This window comes from Schistocerca serialis, chromosome 2, assembly GCF_023864345.2.
Source record: "Schistocerca serialis cubense isolate TAMUIC-IGC-003099 chromosome 2, iqSchSeri2.2, whole genome shotgun sequence".
NCBI classification, from domain to species: domain Eukaryota; kingdom Metazoa; phylum Arthropoda; class Insecta; order Orthoptera; family Acrididae; genus Schistocerca; species Schistocerca serialis.
In genome coordinates this window covers 515058165-515076730 of record NC_064639.1, presented here as the reverse complement: position 1 = coordinate 515076730, position 18566 = coordinate 515058165, and the positions used below count along the sequence as shown (strand labels likewise).

The 18566-nt window shown below is 39.3% G+C and overlaps 1 protein-coding gene across 3 annotated transcripts in view; it reads left to right on the top strand.

Annotated features, from left to right (window-relative positions):
• LOC126457481 (myeloid leukemia factor) overlaps positions 1-7194 on the top strand; it is a 133426-nt gene extending 126232 nt beyond the window's left edge. For all 3 annotated transcript variants that reach the window (XM_050093775.1, XM_050093774.1, XM_050093776.1), the window contains one exon: positions 6517-7194. In XM_050093775.1, coding sequence (XP_049949732.1) covers positions 6517-6628 — 112 coding nt within the window. In that variant the 3' untranslated portion in view covers positions 6629-7194. The remainder of the gene's footprint in view (positions 1-6516) is intronic.
• The last annotated feature ends 11372 nt before the right edge of the window (positions 7195-18566 follow it).

The following is an 18566-nucleotide window of genomic DNA, read 5'->3' as shown; positions in this document are numbered from 1 at the left end:
CGGGTGATTGTGACAGGGTTAGTGAAGTTAATCACAGAATAAATTTTGACACTGGCAGGAATAGTTACAGAATTAGTGATGACGGGATTGTTTGTTAGAACGAGGAGGGTGAAGAAACAGGGACTCTCACAAATTACGGAAGCATATGAATATTTAAATTTTTATATGAATTTCGTGCTACTACTTTTCAATCTCATGCTTCAGAAGCTAGAGAGTATGAATGAAATGTGAAACTTTTTGCTTGTAGTAGGCCTAATAGGCATTTGATATTGGTATTTCATGAATTATATTCTGTCGTGTTATAAAAATGACCATTTGTGCCAAAACAGTCTCGTTTATTTGCTGTGTGTAACAATTGCATAATATAATTAATAATGATGTTATTAATACAAATGTGATAGAATCCTTGAAAGTAAAATACTACAGGCTTGTTTCGTTTTATCTAGCAGACTGACAAAATACACATAATCAGATTGAGAAACCACACCAGTCTTGGTACTATTTGTATTAACAACAGCTTTTCTAGTATTAGATAACGACATTTCGTATTTCATGTAGCAAAGTGTTAACGAACTTTGATCGGGTAATAGATTCTTTCCCAAAAAGGAACGTATGCCATATAAAGCTGTGGCAAGATTAGAGAGGAAAAAAAGCTAGGACTTACGGTTTGAAGAATTGTGTACTGTCTTGCTTGTCTCATGTCTTTACTCGTTTTATGTATCCTATATTTAATTTTATGTCACACAAAACAGCAAGTTATTAGCTAATAGGCACTAAAGACTGCAAGTTTTCTGAAGCGTTCTTGTTCTGGAGATTTTTTGAAGAGGGTCGGGATGCCAAACCGGCTGACTGGGAGCAGGAGAGGCACCACAGGACATTTTAATTTCCACTGGCCTGAATGTAGTTTGATGGCACCCATTACAAAATATTACACGTTTGAATTCCACAGAGAAAAATACAGAGACGTGTAATGGAAGAATGCTTTGTGAAGAGGCGTGGCACTGCACTTCAGCACACTTGAGACTAAATAACATGTCTTAAGTTCCCTTCAACATATATCTTTTATGTATCAGACTCTTCAGAAAGACGTGCGCTACAAAATGAAGATATTTTTGAAAAATCGATTTTTTAAATATTTGACGTCCTACCTCAAACACTCGAGGGAGGGGGAGCACCACTATCTAATATTGCCCCGGTTCGGAAATATTGTAGATCTGAACCTGATGCACGGATCAGTCTGAGTTTTAGTGGGAGGTGGTAGTCTCCATGTGACTTGCGTTTACGTTAAATGATTTTGCTGTTTCCTCTTCGTTTATTTCTCTCACATCAAATGAAAGGAAAACGGATTTCTGTGGCCAGGAGCTATCAAGTGAACTAAAATACATTCACATAATTACGGAAGGCTAAAATATGTTATTAGTTTCAGATTTTATTTTTGTTTCCACCTTTCTGACAGGGAAGCGTTCATCGCCTTGCAGAAAAATGAAGTTATTTTTGTCGATTTGTTAAAGAAATTTGACTTTCATTAATCTGTCCTGCTCAGGCAAGCAATTTATTTGAAACGAAGTGTTTAATTCCACACCATTGGCTAATTTCAACTGTTAGCTGCATTTTAAGTTCACGTTTTCATCTTCTAGCATGTATGGTTATTATGCCATAATAAAGAACCTAACATGAGTTAAACTGTAGTGGCACTCCAAGAAAATTTACATATGAATCTGGACATACGAATGTGCACTTTAAGCCAATTTATGCATTTTAGTATTGTTCACAAAATTCCCATGCTCTTGGTGTATCCTCGAATGTCTTGTTTATATTATGACATAACGTAAGATCTTTCAATGTTTTATACATGCGAACGTACGGGCTTCCTGCATCATCGTAGCTGCGCAAGCGCGGCGACGCCTGTCATCTGGCGCAACTGCTGAAACGAATCTATTTCTAACAGGTCGCGGGAAAATATTCCAAATTGTTGTTAAAAAAGCATACCTTTCAAGTAAAGTAAATTTCCTTTTACACAAGATGAACTCTGTGCGCGAATGTCTGATGAATTTCTTAAATCACAGAGCGTTTGACTCTCATTCAAAAATCAAATCTTTGAGGACGACCATTTAGAATATTTTCGAGCCCAGATCATCAGACATTTATGTCGTTGTCAAAATTTTTACTGGTGCATTTTTGTGATGTGTCTTAAAGTGTAACACGCACAGAAAAGATCAACATCATGTGTGAAAGCTTAGCTTCTCTTGCAGCTTATTAATCTTAGAGACCAATACTATACGTAAAAGCTTTCTTTTGTTGTAGCGACACTCGATGTATCAATTTAAACCATTACATTTTCCTATTTGTGTGTTCACACTACTTAACTGTGATGTTGCTATTGGCTGACTACATCACGTGTCCTTTGCTCTGAATATCCGCTGTCATTGGCTGGCGAGATCGCATGACACGAGCTACAACTGGCTTACAAAACCGCATCGCAGTCTCGGATTTCAATCCTTGGGAAAGTAACATGTGGTGTTCGGTGGAATTCAAATTTATACTTTCGTAATACGAAAATATGCAGTGTACATGTTACTGCACATCGGACATCCTTCCAAAATGGGGTTCTCCCCGAGTTTCATTTTCTAAGTGCCGGGAAATTCTACGCCGGTGTATAACTCACAACCATTAAAAGGATTGATAAGTTTCACAGTTCCGAGGAAAAGTATACTGTTACTTGACATGGAAAAAGTGTATTTTCGTCTGGGAGAAAGTGTATTTTTAACCAGAAATCCTGGAAAAATCCGGGTTACTTTACCCTGCATAATATTTTTGGATATGAGTATCTGAAGCAGTGGTGTTGAGCATTTCACTGTGATTGATTTGAAGTAATGCTCTCTTGAGTTTCTATTTAAGATATTTTACCACCAAGAGCAATTAATCCTTAGCCGGTGACCCATTATAAGGCGAGCTCACCCGACATTTTAACAATTTAAGAAATGACCTGCTAAATTCAAATGTATTTGTACCATTTTATATTAATATATAACTACAAGAAGGAATTGTGCAAAATGGTTGCCACATTTGGTGAATACTGACTGTAGGCAACTGTGAAATATAATTTCTTAAATGTTTGAACAGCATTAAAACTGTACTGCACAGATATGTTACTGTGATAGTCTGGGTCCTCTGCACAAGTAAATGTTAAGCTGATTTAATCTGGTAGAAAGGTTATGTCCGTTGTTTCCAAGGAGTACAAGAACAACCTGCAGTTTGAGGAGGGGGGAAAATAACAACTGGTAAATTTGTCCTAAAGTCTCCAGGATAAGTTGGTAAAAAATGAATGATGCATCAAATGTAAAAGGTCAATGGAGAGACCCCACACATATTTCCACACAAGAAATTTGTTGCTAAAATCATGGGGTACCCAGTGAGAAAAAGTTACAGTAGCCAAGGTGGGTATTTTGTGGACTTTCACAATAATTTCTGGGAACTGAAAATTCAAAAAATTGGGCACGGTCTGATTACCAAAAACAGGGATCCTAAGCTATTCTCTCGTTGCTCTCATCTCTCTGTCTACTTGTAAGTTCATAGATGTATTGTAGATATAAAGGGTTTGTAATGTCTTCCTTTCATCCATGTCTTAAGAAAATTGCAGCCAACTTTCTTCGCTTATTTTATAAGCCTAACTTGCTGATATGAAACACAATTTAGTGATTCATTATGTTTGTGTGCATATTGTTTTGTTTGTTTTCCATTCATTTTAATGCTGTAACAACCCATTGGGTGCAATGGGTAACTACCATGCGAGGATTTTTCTTCTTAGAAATGCTAATGGTAGCAGCTGATAAGTAGTTCAGGTTAAAACTGCTTTTGTTGGTGACAGGTGACACTAGTTATGAAGCTATGGTCGTTGCATGACCTGCATGATTATTGGCTTTACATTACTCTCTTGGTCAATGTTTGTATCTATATATTAATTGTAAGTCAAGTATTTTGCATTATCCTTGTTTTTTTCCTCTAGAGTATCTCCTGAACATTTATGTAGTTCGTTATGTGTATGAAGTATCATTTATGGCTTGAGTGCAGTGTAATTGCCAACATAATTCTGGCTGTTTTTTGCCTGCTTGCAGAATCTCCCCCCCTCCCCCCCTTCCTCCCTCCCCCCCCCCCCCCCTTCCTACCCTCACTCCAACATCTCTTGGTAAAATCAATTTGCAAAGTGTTACTTGACTGCTTGCCTGTCACCATTGGCTGAATGATTGCTGTTTCTAGTTAACAAAACACAATTTCGAGGTAAGTTTCCAGGCAATTCACATCATTATAATATATACATAAAGCAGAAAAAATTGCTGGAATAGTCAAAGAAGAGTGGGAGGTATTGAGTTAAGCAAAAGTTGCAGTGAAAATAAACTGTTGTAGAATTACAGCAGTAAAACAATAGTCAAGACAGGTGTACAGTCAACAACCATAAAGAAACTTTTTTGGGCTCACTACAATCTTTGTGTTTGTGGCCACTGTAATTGTTCACAAAAAGCCATAAATTTTTTAGAGGATGTGCCCGTAGTTCATTCACTCTCTCCAGACATTAGCAAAGTATTGAACACACAGCCTTCGGAGTGCATTATTCAAGAAATGAATCTTACAAAGCCATATATTAACTACTGTACTGCAGAATTGTTTCTGTAGTACATCTTATTTTCTTACCTGATTAATGGTGTTACAGCACTTTTAGCTTGTCTTGTTTAATAGTCAAGCTTCTCTCAGTAATCTTCACGAAAAATCATATCTTAACAGTAGAAATAACTTCAGCTAATTTAACCAGCAGCTGCTCCTCTCGCCTGACAGGTAATAGCAGTGAGCAAACAAAAGTATGTGCATTCAGTCTAACTTCCCTAGCTGATTGGCTGCCGTTTATTGCCCAACTCCTCAACAATGCTTTTCCGATCTACGGTTATCCGTCACCTTTTGGTGTATTCAACATGGTCAACCTTCTTCAACTTTTATTATCAAGGTGTATTTCTCTGTACCTTGTGTGTCTTCCAGTTCAGGTAAATAATTTTGGTGTCCTTTAGCTTCTGGGGTTGCTTCTGTAGCACAGCACTCACTCTGTTTGTCACTATATAGGCTCCTAGCTTTGTTGGAAAAATTTGATTTATATTTTATTTGGATTAATATATACTTAAATGCTTGGTCAAGAACAGTCAGTTTCTTCTCTCTTTGCTTTATCATGAGATCTTGTGGAAAGTATCAAAATGAAACCCTATAGTAGCTTCCCAATAGCGAGCCTCTTTCATTTAGATTATAGTGCTTTCAGTCTTGTATTTAAGCAGAGTTGCTTTAGGGGTATATGAATTATATAAGGTAGATTATTTCTTTGAAGTTTCCGTTTACTTTACAGGTCTTGGCTCAGGACATTTGAGTGTTAGGGGTATATGAATTATATAAGGTAGACTATTTCTTTGAAGCTTCCGTTTACTTTACAGGTCTTGGCTCATGACATTTGAGTGTTAATAGCTATGTACACACACACACACACACACACACACACACACACACACACACACACACACACACAGACAGATGTAGTACCAGTAATATAGCTGCACAACATTGCTTTCCTTATTCACAAAGATGATTTACCATTATTAAATGTAAGAACAATGGAAACTAAGAAAGCAGAAGACTTAACATTTCATGTCTGTTTATCTATGAGTAATGGGTAATTTTAATTGTTATTACTACAGTCAAAGTTAGAACTTCGTGGAAGATGCAGCAGGAACTTGGTAGAGCTGAACCAGCTGCGCAGTAAAGTAAGTTCCGTGTGATACTTCTACAGGTGATGTGGGATTAAATTACCTGAAACAGGCTTGTTTGCACATATTTGAGAAGCAGCATTTGTGAAGTAATACTGGTTCTATAGGGGCACAATACCACTATAATGAGCATTTTTGCATTTATTTTCTTGTGCTTTATTTATTGTGTCTAACTAGTAAGTTTGTTTGAACTTCCTTGTCACTTCTTTTTTCCTGTATCTCTTATTCCATTTATTGTGTTCCTTGTTTAAGTTTTGCTGTCTGTCCTGAATGTTGGCGATCAGGATTCTCAGCAAATTTGGATTGGTGAATTAGGATTTTAATGTTTTCAGTCTCAAATTATCACTAAATGCCAATTTCTTTCAAGCCTTCATGAACTTCTGTAGGCTTCATTGATGAAAATCCACAACACCTGGCTAAGATTAGAATTTAGTTTGAAAAGCTTGTTGTCCATTCTATATAGGTGACTTTAAAACACTTTTAACTGCTGGTGTCTGCTCTCTCTCTCTCTCTCTCTCTCTCTCTCTCTCTCTCTCTCTCTCTCTCTCTCTCTCTCTCTCTCTCCCCACCCCCCCCTCCCCCCACCTCCACCCCCACCCCCTTCAGAAACTATAGATCTGTGATCGTTTGGAAATTGTTGCTGGAAAAAAGAAAAAAACACAAAGTTGTTGACACTGGTATTCAGGAATGTTGCATTTATGTAATTTTTTTGTTTCAGCATACACTCAAAGGAACGTTCCCGGAAGCGAGATCATGAACCTGAATCCCTATTGGAGAGGAGCCACAAATCTCTGAAGTCCTCCAGCAGCACTTCCAATGAGAATCCTTAGTCAGCTAAATTCTTCATGGCTGTATTTACTACTACTTCTGTTTTACAAGTTAGAACTGTTGTTCCCCTTATGATTGGAGGCTGTATACCATCTTCAGGGATTAGTGTATGTGTGTATTGTATTATTCAATGTCTAGACATTAGTCTTAAAATGTATTACAAAATCACTTTGCTGTTTAAGAGAATCTTTTCTTGTCCTATGTTTCCCTAGAATTTGTGCTACCCCACTTCCTTCTTCAAAAGTATGTTTATGGATCTTCAGCACAGTACATGAACAAAATGTGCTTTCAGTTACTATTGTATTATATAAAGGTTAGCATGTTTCCAAATATATATAGGAACTGTCCATATGGCATACAGTTTTAATTTGTTGATAAAATGTCAGTTTTTAATATTTAGCAGCTCATAGACGATTGTACTAAGCAAACATTCTAAATTGCCGTCATTATTGTAACATTGATGCATAACTATTATTCACCAAGGTTGTATTATTCCCCTTAAGGTTTTGTGTGTGTGCGCGTGTATGCAAGTTGTTATATGATTAAAATAAAGTTCGGCTGAATTTGATGTCTGTTTCCTTTGAAAGAGCATATTGTGCATATATTATAATATATTCATTACCAAACATCTTAAAACTTGTAATTGTGTTGTTTGCACGTGTCAGGAGGGCAGGTGAATGAATTTTAAATTTTATTTATTAATTTAATATTTCCAACTCTTGGTCTACACAATAGGCATATCTGCTAGCTTGTAGATGGGCATTCAAATCAAAATGTTCTGGGAATGACATAAGTTTTGTAGAATGGTAGAAACTAATTGCTGAATGTTTCGTGCAGATTTCTTTTTTCCCCCCAATTGATTCAGAAGTGGGTACACTCAGATAACATTGAAACTATAGCTCGGTCATTACTGCAGTGAATGAAAGAACTACACTCGTTATTTTGGGAGGGGGGAGTGAGTTATAAATCTCCAGAACATTTCCTAGGGTCAGAAATTTAACTTGGTTTCTTTTTTGGTGTGAGTGATTTCTCAGACTGAGATGGCACTGGCAGCAATGCAATTCATCAATTTGGCCATCCTGGCATGTTTTTTGCTGCTTATGTGATCAGTTCCAGTTGGGATTCTTCTTTTGACAAGGTCACAATTACGTTTTCTCTCCAGCCTTGCTAGACAGAGCTAATACTTAGTTACTGATAAACTTAATATCAGTCAGATTATTGAATAAGCCACCGACTGGTCCCTTATTTTGGAATGAAATGTAGCTGTTTCTAAACCCAATTTAACCCTTAAGTGGCACACTGTTTCTCATAACATTAGCAGGTACACAGTGTATTTTGTACATGTGTAAAGAATAGCTGTCTTTGTTATCAAAGTAAACATGTAAGAGTGAAATGACAATTTAATCTTGGTTTAATTACACGACATTGAGCTAAAGTACTGTTTAAGTAAATAGTAATCAGATCAACTTTAATCATATCACTTTGTTGCCATGAACAGGTCTTAACCCTCAGTAATGACCACACACAAAACATTAAACAGTGCAGCTGCATCAAATCCCAGCCAGCTGCTTTTTGATTTCTAATTATCTCGTAGACAACTGCATCATCACTGGATTGTGCAGCTAGCTCATAATATGGGTTATTCTTACTTAGCTTTGTGTTTATTTTGTATTATTGCAACTCACTTGGATGTGCAACACAATTTATCACTGTGTTAGCTGAAGCAATAATGAAGGAATTTGTACCTGCTTTTAATTGTGAATGAACAGTGGAACACGAAAACAACGTTATTTGTGGTCGGCGAACTTTATACACAGGTGCATCTGCTCGAGCACAAATATTTGAGATGTCTTCAGTAAATACCAAGAGAAAAAACTGCCATGGTGTAAATGAATGAAACAGTGTAACTTGAAGCTGTGTGTGCAAATTGCTGAACCACGCTAATGACCTAAAAGTGCCCTCTCAGCTGCAGAATTTATCAGGTTGTTAATTTTTACACTTGCAGTAATCTTATTTTTCGTGTCATAAGTTATAGTTTTCATCCTTGTAGTGTAGAAGAACTGGAGGCATCCCTGCATATGTGTGTTCCTACTGCAAGACAGCCTTTTAAAGATAACACTCTGAAAAATTAAAGCTCTTGGAATTTAAATTTGGTTTCTACTTCCAAGAAATAAAGCAAATACCCCTACAGTTGCAGTTATTGTGGTGTAAGCAGAATGTATAGAAGTAACTGCTTACATTTGTTCTATTTAATAAGTTTTTATTAAAATTATGAGCAGGCCTTGGAAATAATCGCGAAAACTGCCATGGCCAGGGAAATCCCTAGTGTAGAAATTTCACTACAGTTGTATATTTAGTCTGACACTGTCTATTAAGTATACATTAGTTCAACTAATTAGACTGGTTAATGGTTAATTGAGGGTTGGTCCAGAGAGAGGGGGAGGGGGGGGGGGGGGGAGGGGAATGGAGGGAGGACATAGCATGTTATCTTGGATGGAGAGAGACTCAGATGTAGAAGTAACTTCATGTGTGTTCCAGCAAAGTGTGTTGGGACTCTTGTTGTTCATCTTGTATATTAACAACTTTGCAGACAAAATTAATCATAACCTTAGACTTTTTGCAGCTGATGCAGTTATCTGTAATGAAGTACTGTCTGAATTGTTTGTAAATATTCAGTTAGCTCTGGATAAGATTTCAGAGTGGTGCAAAAATTGGCAACTTCCTTCAAATATTCGAAAATGTAAAATTATGCAAGTCATAAAACAAAAAAATAAAGTACTCTATGACTATAAAAACGGAATCAGCCACCTCATATAAATACCTGGATCTGACACTTCGTAGAGATATGAAATAGAATGATCACATAGTCCCCATTGTTAGTCAATCAGTCTACAAAGGAGATCGCTTACAAATCACTCGTGCAACCAGTTATAGAATATTGATGAAGTGTGTGGGACACATACCAGATATGAATTAACAAGGAATACTGAATGTGTGAGACTGTTAGACATGCTGAAGATACTGAACTGGCAGATTCTGGAAAAACAAACTTATCTCGAGAAAACCTGCTGACAATTTCAATGTCCGGCTTCAAAAGATGAATCTCCCTTAGGGATCGTGAGGACAAAATTAGGTAACTTACAGCATGCACAGACACATTTTAAGTCATTCTTTTGACACACTATTTGTGAAAGGAACAGGAAGAATCCCTAATAATTAGTACAATGGAACATACCCTCTGCCATGCACTTCAGTGGTTGAGAGATTACAGATGTAGATGCAGAGCACACGAATCATGACACACCAAGGTAAATGGAAATAATTATACACTTGTCTCATGTTATTCATGGGAAAAAAGGTAAAAGAATGCTAGAAATATACTTTTAAGTGAAACTGATACGTAATACACTGGTTATGATGGTCCCATGAAGCAAAAATTAAACGATGGATGTTGCACTGTTGTCACCTGACACTCCAGTGATTATTGAAGAATTTCTATGGGACTACAGTATCGTGTATAAGTAGTAGTTACAACCTGCTAAAAAGGACCATACTATTTTTGAGTTGCTGTACGTCCTGATGTGAAGATAATGGCGATAACAGAAATGGGTTTTTCAGTATACACTCTTTATAAGGTTACATGCTGATTTCTGTACATCTGGCACTTAAAGAATAGATGATTCAAATAATCATCATCTGAAACCAAGTTGTGCAAAGAATTTAGTGAGTCTCTTTCCAGGCATTGTACACTGGGATCAAAAGTATCCCGACACCCCCAAAAACGTGTTTTTCATATTCGATGCATTGTGCTGCCATCTACTGCCAGGTATTCCGTAACAGCGACCTCAGTAGTCATTAGACACTGTGAGAGAGCAGGATTGGATGCCTCACGGACTTCGAACGTGATCAGGTGATTGGGTGTCACATGTCTGTACATGAGATTTCCACACTCCTGAACATCTCTAGGTCCACTGTTTTTCTGATGTGATAGTAAAGTGGAAACATGAAGGGACACATACAGCATAAAAGTGTACAGGCCGACCTCATCTGTGGACTGACAGAGACAGCCGACAGTTGAAGAGGTTTGTAATGTGTAACAGGCAGACATCTATCCAAACCATCACACAAGAATTCCAAAATGCATCAGGATCCACTGCAAATATTATGAAAGTCAGGTGGGTAATGAGAAAACTTGGATTTCGTCGTCGAGTGTCTGCTCATAAGCCTCACATCATGCTGGTAAATGCCATACTTCGCTTTGCTTGCTGTAAGGAGCGTAAACATTGGACAATTGAACAGTGGAAAAACGTAGTGTGGAGTGACGAATCACGGTACACAATGTGGCGATCCGATGTCAGGGTTTGGGTATGGCGAATGCCTGGTGAATTTCATCTGCCAGTGTATTTGGTGCCAAGAGTAAAACTCAGAAGCAGTGGTGTTATGGTGTGTTAGTGTTTTTCATGGAGGAGGCTTGCACCCCTTGTTTCGTGTGGCACTATTACAGCATAAGCCTACACTGATGTTTTAAGCACCTTCTTGCTTCCCACTGTTGAAGAGCAATTTGGGAATGGCAATTGCATTTTTCAACACGATCGAGCACATGTTCATAATGCACGGCATGTGGTGGTGTGGTTACATGACAATAACATCCCTGTAATGGATTGGCCTGCACAGAGTCCTGACGTGAATCCTATAGAACACCTTGGGATGTTTTGGAACACCAGCTTCTTGCCAGGCCTCACTGACTGACATCAATACCTCTCTTCAGTGCAGCACTCTGTGAAGAATGAGCTGCCATTCCCCAGGAAACCTTCCAGCTCCTGATTGAACATATGCCTGCGAGTGTGGAAGCTGTCATCAACGCTAAGGGTGGGCCAACACCATATTGAATTCCAGAATTACTGATGGAGGGCGCCGCAGACTTGTAAGTCATTTTCAGCCAGGTGTCCGGATACTTTTGATCACATAGTGTATGCCCTTGCTGTAAGTTGAAGGATGTGATCAAATGCATAGAAACTGGGGCTGACCAAATGCCTGTAGTCCATTGTCATTCATGATAAAGACAATATACTAATTTTTTAATGCATTAGTGCCCTGATATTTTCGGAAAGTTCCATACTCCTTTACTTTCACCATATTCTGTATCAGGTTTGCATTGTTCATATATTTTAAACGTCCAGGATCATATTAAACTCTCGAGGCAATATTCTGCTCTGTATACCAAATTAACACCACCATTTGTATTTTGCTAGGGAGTCTTAATTCCTCATACTGATCTGAATCTGGAATTGTTCATTTGGCAATTACTGTTGCCGCTGTTAACGTGAACACCAAATTTTTTAATACATAAGTGTCTTTAATAACTATACAGATTGAGATATTTTAAGTCAGTTCAGTAAGTCAATTACTTTGATCCAGAGCATCAAAGGGTGCTTAGCTTATGCATGTTCAGCCCACATGTGAGGCGATCATGGCAGAGATGCAGTTAGTTTCTGTCAGCAATCATAGGTGGCACTGAAAGTGTTCACAATTGATCATGGTAAGGGGGGGAAAAAAAAACCGGATGCCACTACAGACTTAACCATGGAGATAAGAAATAGAGAATGGTACTATAGACTTAGCCGTACGTTGTTTGGAAACCAGAGTATGTGGGGACTGCTACCATCTTAAACACCCAAGACATTAGCAGTTTACTGCTTACAATAATGACTAGTCCATTATTTCTGTTATGTGCATGCAACAACTGTTTTAAATACTAAAAATCACACTGCTTACATGAATAACATAGTGTCACAAAGGCAATTTCGAAAGTTGGGTCAATTCTAGTGTCAGATTCCACCTGTCGGCTTTGACCATTGACGTAATGTGTGATGTTATTTTGTTTGTGCCACAGACTGTATTTATGAATGTTAAATGATTTATCTGGATTTCCTCGTTATGTGCATGTATGAAAAATTCGATGCTCATTGTTTTGTTTTCATATCGTAATTTTTTTTCAGCATCTTTTGTTGAAAGTAGTCGTGATTTATAACATCTTCATTTTTCACGCAATTGCTTTTCATTATGGATGAGTCAATTGTGTTTATAGTGAAAATTCCCCTTGAGAAAATGACTGACCGTAAATCAACTATAAGATTTCTGCAATCATTGGGTGTTGTTGCAGAATTTTGCAAGTGCAATGTTTGTGGAAATAATATAGTTTTGACAAAGGTTCCATCATCATGAACTTCTGACGAATACATGTGGAGGTGCAGAAAAAATAATATATGGAGATCTATATGCAGCGGGCTTCGTTCGAAAGATCAAGGCTGAATTTAGAAGTAATAGTCATGTTGACTTATTTTTGCTATCAATATTATTGTAAATCTGTCATCCATGAAGCGCAGGGGTTTCGTGTGGCAGTGTAGTTGACTGGTTTTCATTTTGTAGAGAAGTCTTTGGTGAATTTGTAAAGTATAGGGGATCATTGGAGGGGCCAGGGGCTATAGTTGAAGTAGACGAGTCACATTTTGGAAAAAGAAATTACGAAATGGGGCATGAGGTGGTTGGGCTTTGGGGTTTCGGAGTAGTAGTTTCTGGAGGGGATTGTGCTAATGTATTTAGGGTCGTACCAAATCGTACAAAGGAAGTCTTGACATTTTTAATAGAAGAAAATGTTGAAGAAGGTTCGGTAGTCACGTCGGATGGGTTTGCTCCATACAAGGGGTTGGGTGAAAGGGGTTATCATCATTTGGTTGTGGATCACAATATTCCGTTTAAAGATTACAAGACGTTGTCATGTACCAACACTACTGACGGGTATTGAGCGGCTGTAAAATATGTTGTCGGGCAAGGAAAGAGGATCACAGAAACCCTCTGGCATAAGACACAGCAACCCACCTCTCCCAACACTGTAACCAAAAAATATTAAAACAACACACTGCCCCCATAGAGAAACCAAAAAAGTAACAAACCCGCAGGAGGATTTTAGTGTTGCAAGGCCATCTGAATGAATACTGTTGGAGGAAGAGTATTCTTAAAGGTTACTGTGTGTATCTTGCATTTATGAAAATAGCAAAATGTACAAGCCTCGTTTTGTTTGTTAGGTGTTGGTGGGCCTGATATTTTTTCTTGTTTTACGTTGCATTTTTCTCAGTTACTGTACTGTGGGTGCTTGTAGCCACTTTTATGTTTTACTTTTCTATGTTTTTGCGGTTTTTAGGTTTTTGTGATTGCCTTTTTTTTCCTATCATTTTAAAACTTTGCGTGTGGTTGAGGGCGGGTGGTAGGGAAGAACTGATGTGGGTGGCGTTTCTTTCGTGTCTGGCAGTTCGTGTTTCTTATTAATTTTTTGATTAGTTATTCTGGATTTTGTTTATTTCGTTATAGTTTGACCTCTTAACATCATTATTTCTTGTTATGTGCTTATTTTTTTGTTCTTGTCAGCCGCGATCTTTCACTCTTTTGGAAGTTCATTTGTGGTAAGTTTTCTTTTTAGAAATAATTAGCCATCTTCTGAAGAAACACAAAATGGCAGAGTCTTCGGGCCCCTAGCAAAGATTCTGCAACTAATGAAGCTTGTGAAACATGCAGGTCTCAAAGCTCATTTACGCTGGTGCAACATCTTGCAACATTGTGGCATGCTACGGAAATGTGGCGATGTCGTCTTGTAGTATACTAAAAAAGTCAACATCTTGCGGCTTATGTTGCATGCGGCAGGTTAACTTATATTAAAGCAACAGAATTTGTGCCACAGAGACGGTCTTGCAGGAGAGTGGGTGATAAAAGAGGTTGCGGAGGCTGCTTACTTGGTCTTCGCACATGCAGCTAACAATGGAAAGGAAGGAAAAGATGGTGGAAGAGAAGAATACTTAAAGAAGGCAAATGAACAAGTACACTAGGAGATCTAGCAGCAGATGATGATCCATTATTTAATCATTTTAAGAGAACGTCCAATGAAGACTTCAAATATTTACTACATTTAATTACGCATCTTATTCTAAAGAAAGATACCGATAGCGAAGAAAGTATTTCACGAAGAATTCGACTGACGATCGCATTACAATTTTTAGCCACTTGGGATTCGTACAATTCACTAATGTACTTATTCAAAGTATCATATTCTCCTAATTTTCCTCATAGTGCCTGAAATATGTGAAGCTATTTCATCAGTGTTGAAGAATAACAGAAAGGTAAGTACGCAACGTTCAGTACTCAATTTAAATAATTTTTTAACTAAGTTTTAATCGAAATTAAATAATTGGTACAAAGTATTTCACTTTCGCAAAAATTAATGGAGGTCTTTTGAAGTACCTGATACTTCGTCGAATTCTTCACCCTCACCAGTTACGTTGTCAACGTATATAATTTGACAATTAGCTTCTGGACAGCTAGTTTCAGCACTGTCTTCTGATGCGACAACCGGTAATGATGAGACACTAGGAGTTCCCCTTTTCTCATTTCATTGACGATGAACTCTCCATACCCACTCCATTCATCTCTGTTAACAGTTTTTTTAAAATCTAGTAAGCTTCCTCAACTCGAGCACCTCTACATTTCCCGAGCTGTTCTTTTTGGGCTTAGTAACTGTCTTTCGTTGTGTTTCCTCATGAGACGTAGTTGGTGTTTAAGGAACATTTTCTTCGGAAGGCTGACTTGCATCTTCATCTTTTGTTTTTATGTCCTCTGTGTTGTAATTTTGAAAAACTAGGGGAATGGAAGAATGTCGCCAGAAATCCGAAGTGGAGTGGAACTTCCCTCACTGTATAGGAGCCACAGATGGCAAACATGCGCAAATTATATGCCCTGCCAATACTGGAAATGAATATACACTCCTGGAAATTGAAATAAGAACACCGTGAATTCATTGTCCCAGGAAGGGGAAACTTTATTGACACATTCCTGGGGTCAGATACATCACATGATCACACTGACAGAACCACAGGCACATAGACAGAGGCGACAGAGCATGCACAATGTTGGCACTAGTACAGTGTATATTCACCTTTCGCAGCAATGCAGGCTGCTATTCTCCCATGGAGACGATCGTAGAGATGCTGGATGTAGTCCTGTGGAACGGCTTGCCATGCCATTTCCACCTGGCACCTCAGTTGGGCCAGCGTTCGTGCTGGACGTGCAGACCGCGTGAGACGACGCTTCATCCAGTCCCAAACATGCTCAATGGGGGACAGATCCGGAGATCTTGCTGGCCAGGGTAGTTGACTTACACCTTCTAGAGCACGTTGGGTGGCACGGGATACATGCGGACGTGCATTGTCCTGTTGGAACAGCAAGTTCCCTTGCCGGTCTAGGAATGGTAGAACAATGACGGTTTGGATGTACCGTGCACTATTCAGTGTCCCCTCGACGATCACCAGTGGTGTACGGCCAGTGTAGGAGATCGCTCCCCACACGATGATGCCGGGTGTTGGCCCTGTGTGCCTCGGTCGTATGCAGTCCTGATTGTGGCGCTCACCTGCACGGCGCCAAACACGCATACGACCATCATTGGCACCAAGGCAGAAGCGACTCTCATCGCTGAAGACGACACGTCTCCATTCGTCCCTCCATTCACGCCTGTCGCGACACCACTGGAGGCGGGCTGCACGATGTTGGGGCGTGAGCGGAAGACGGCCTAACGGTGTGCGGGACCGTAGCCCAGCTTCATGGAGACGGTTGCGAATGGTCCTCGCCGATACCCCAGGAGCAACAGTGTCCCTAGTTTGCTGGGAAGTGGCGGTGCGGTCCCCTATGGCACTGCGTAGGATCCTACGGTCTTGGCGTGCATCCGTGCGTCGCTGCGGTCCGGTCCCAGGTCGACGGGCACGTGCACCTTCCGCCGACCACTGGCGACAACATCGATGTACTGTGGAGACCTCACGCCCCACGTGTTGAGCAATTCGGCGGTACGTCCACCCGGCCTCCCGCATGCCCACTATACGTCCTCGCTCAAAGTCCGTCAACTGCACATTCGGTTCACGTCCACGCTGTCGCGGCATGCTACCAGTGTTAAAGACTGCGATGGAGCTCCGTATGCCACGGCAAACTGGCTGACACTGACGGCGGCGGTGCACAAATGCTGCGCAGCTAGCGCCATTCGACGGCCAACACCGCGGTTCCTGGTGTGTCCGCTGTGCCGTGCTTGTGATCATTGCTTGTACAGCCCTCTCGCAGTGTCCGGAGCAAGTATGGTGGGTCTGACACACCGGTGTCAATGTGTTCTTTTTTCCATTTCCAGGAGTGTATTAACTACACAAAAACATTTAGCATCATTCTTATGGGAGACGCAAATTACTGCTTTCAATATATGCATATTGGTTGGTAGGGCCGCATATCAGATGGAGGAGTTTTTAAGAACACTTTGTTGCATAAAGCGTTAACGGAAATTAAATTAAACGTTTCTCCCCTAGAATCTCATCCCGGAAGAGAAAATTTGACACCATGTGAAACCGTATACTGGGCAGTTACTAGGTTTGGAGGAAAAAATAATTACCGACTTTCTCGCACCCTAAGTATTGTCGAAAACTCTTTCGGAACAATGTCCTCAGTTTTTAGTGTGTTTAGGAAGCATTGTTACTTAAAGCTGAGAACGCTGAAACAGTTACAAAAGCTTGTACGTATCTCCATAATTTTTAATCCAAAATGCAACGTCCAGAATTTTTTATTCACCTCCAAATAGTTTTTATATAGAAGATGTGTTGTTGTTGTTGTTGTTGTTGTTGTGGTCTTCAGTCCTTAGACTGGTTTGATGCAGCTCTCCATGCTACTCTATTCTGTGCAAGCTTCTTCATCTCACAGTACCTACTGCAGCCTACATCCTTCTGAATCTGCTTAGTGTATTTATCTCTTGGTCTCCCTCTATGATTTTTACCCTCCACACTGCCCTCCAATACTAAATTGGTGAACCCTCGATGTCTCAGAACATGTCCTACTAACCGATCCCTTCTTCTAGTCAAGTTGTGCCACAAGTTCCTCTTCTCCCCAATTCTATTCAATATCTCCACATTAGTTATGTGATCTACCCATCTAATCTTCAGCATTCTTCTGTAGCACCACATTTCGAAAGCTTCTATTCTCTTCTTGTCTAAACTATTTATCGTCCACATTTCACTTCCATACATGGCTACACTCCATACAAATACTTTCAGAAACGACTTTCTGACATTTAAATCTATACTCGATGTTAACAAATTTCTCTTCTTCAGAAATGCTTTCCTTGCCATTGCCAGTCTACATTTTATATCCTCTCTACTTCGACCATCATCAGTTATTTTGTTCCCCAAATAGCAAAACTCCTTTACTACTTTAAGTGTCTCGTTTCCTAATCTAATTCCCTCAGAATCACCCAACTTGATTCGACTACATTCCATTATCCTCGTTTTGCTTTTGTTGATGTTCATCTTATACCCTCCTTTCAAGACACTGTCCATTCCGTTCAACTGCTCTTCCAAGTCCTTTGCTGTCTCTGACAGAATTACAATGTCATCAGTGAACCTCAAAGTTTTTATTTCTTCTTCATGGATTTTAATACCTATTCCGAACTTTTCCTTTGTTTCCTTTATTGCTTGCTCAATATACTGATTGAATAACATCGGGGATAGGCTAGGCTACAACCCTGTATCACTCTCTTCCCAACCACTGCTTCCCTTTCATACCTCTCAACTCTTATAACTGCCATCTGCTTTCTGTACAAATTGTAAATAGCCTTTCGCTCCCTGTATTTTACCCCTGCCACCTTCATAATTTGAAAGAGAGTATTCCAATCAACATTGTCAAAAGCTATCTCTAAGTCTACAAATGCTAGAAACGTAGGTTTGCCTTTCCTTAATCTTTCTTCTAAGATAAGCCGTAAGGTCAGTATTGCGTCACGTTTTACAACATTTCTACGGAATCCAAACTGATCTTCCCCGAGGTCGGCTTCTATCAGTTTTTTCATTCGTCTATAAAGAATTCGTGTTAGTA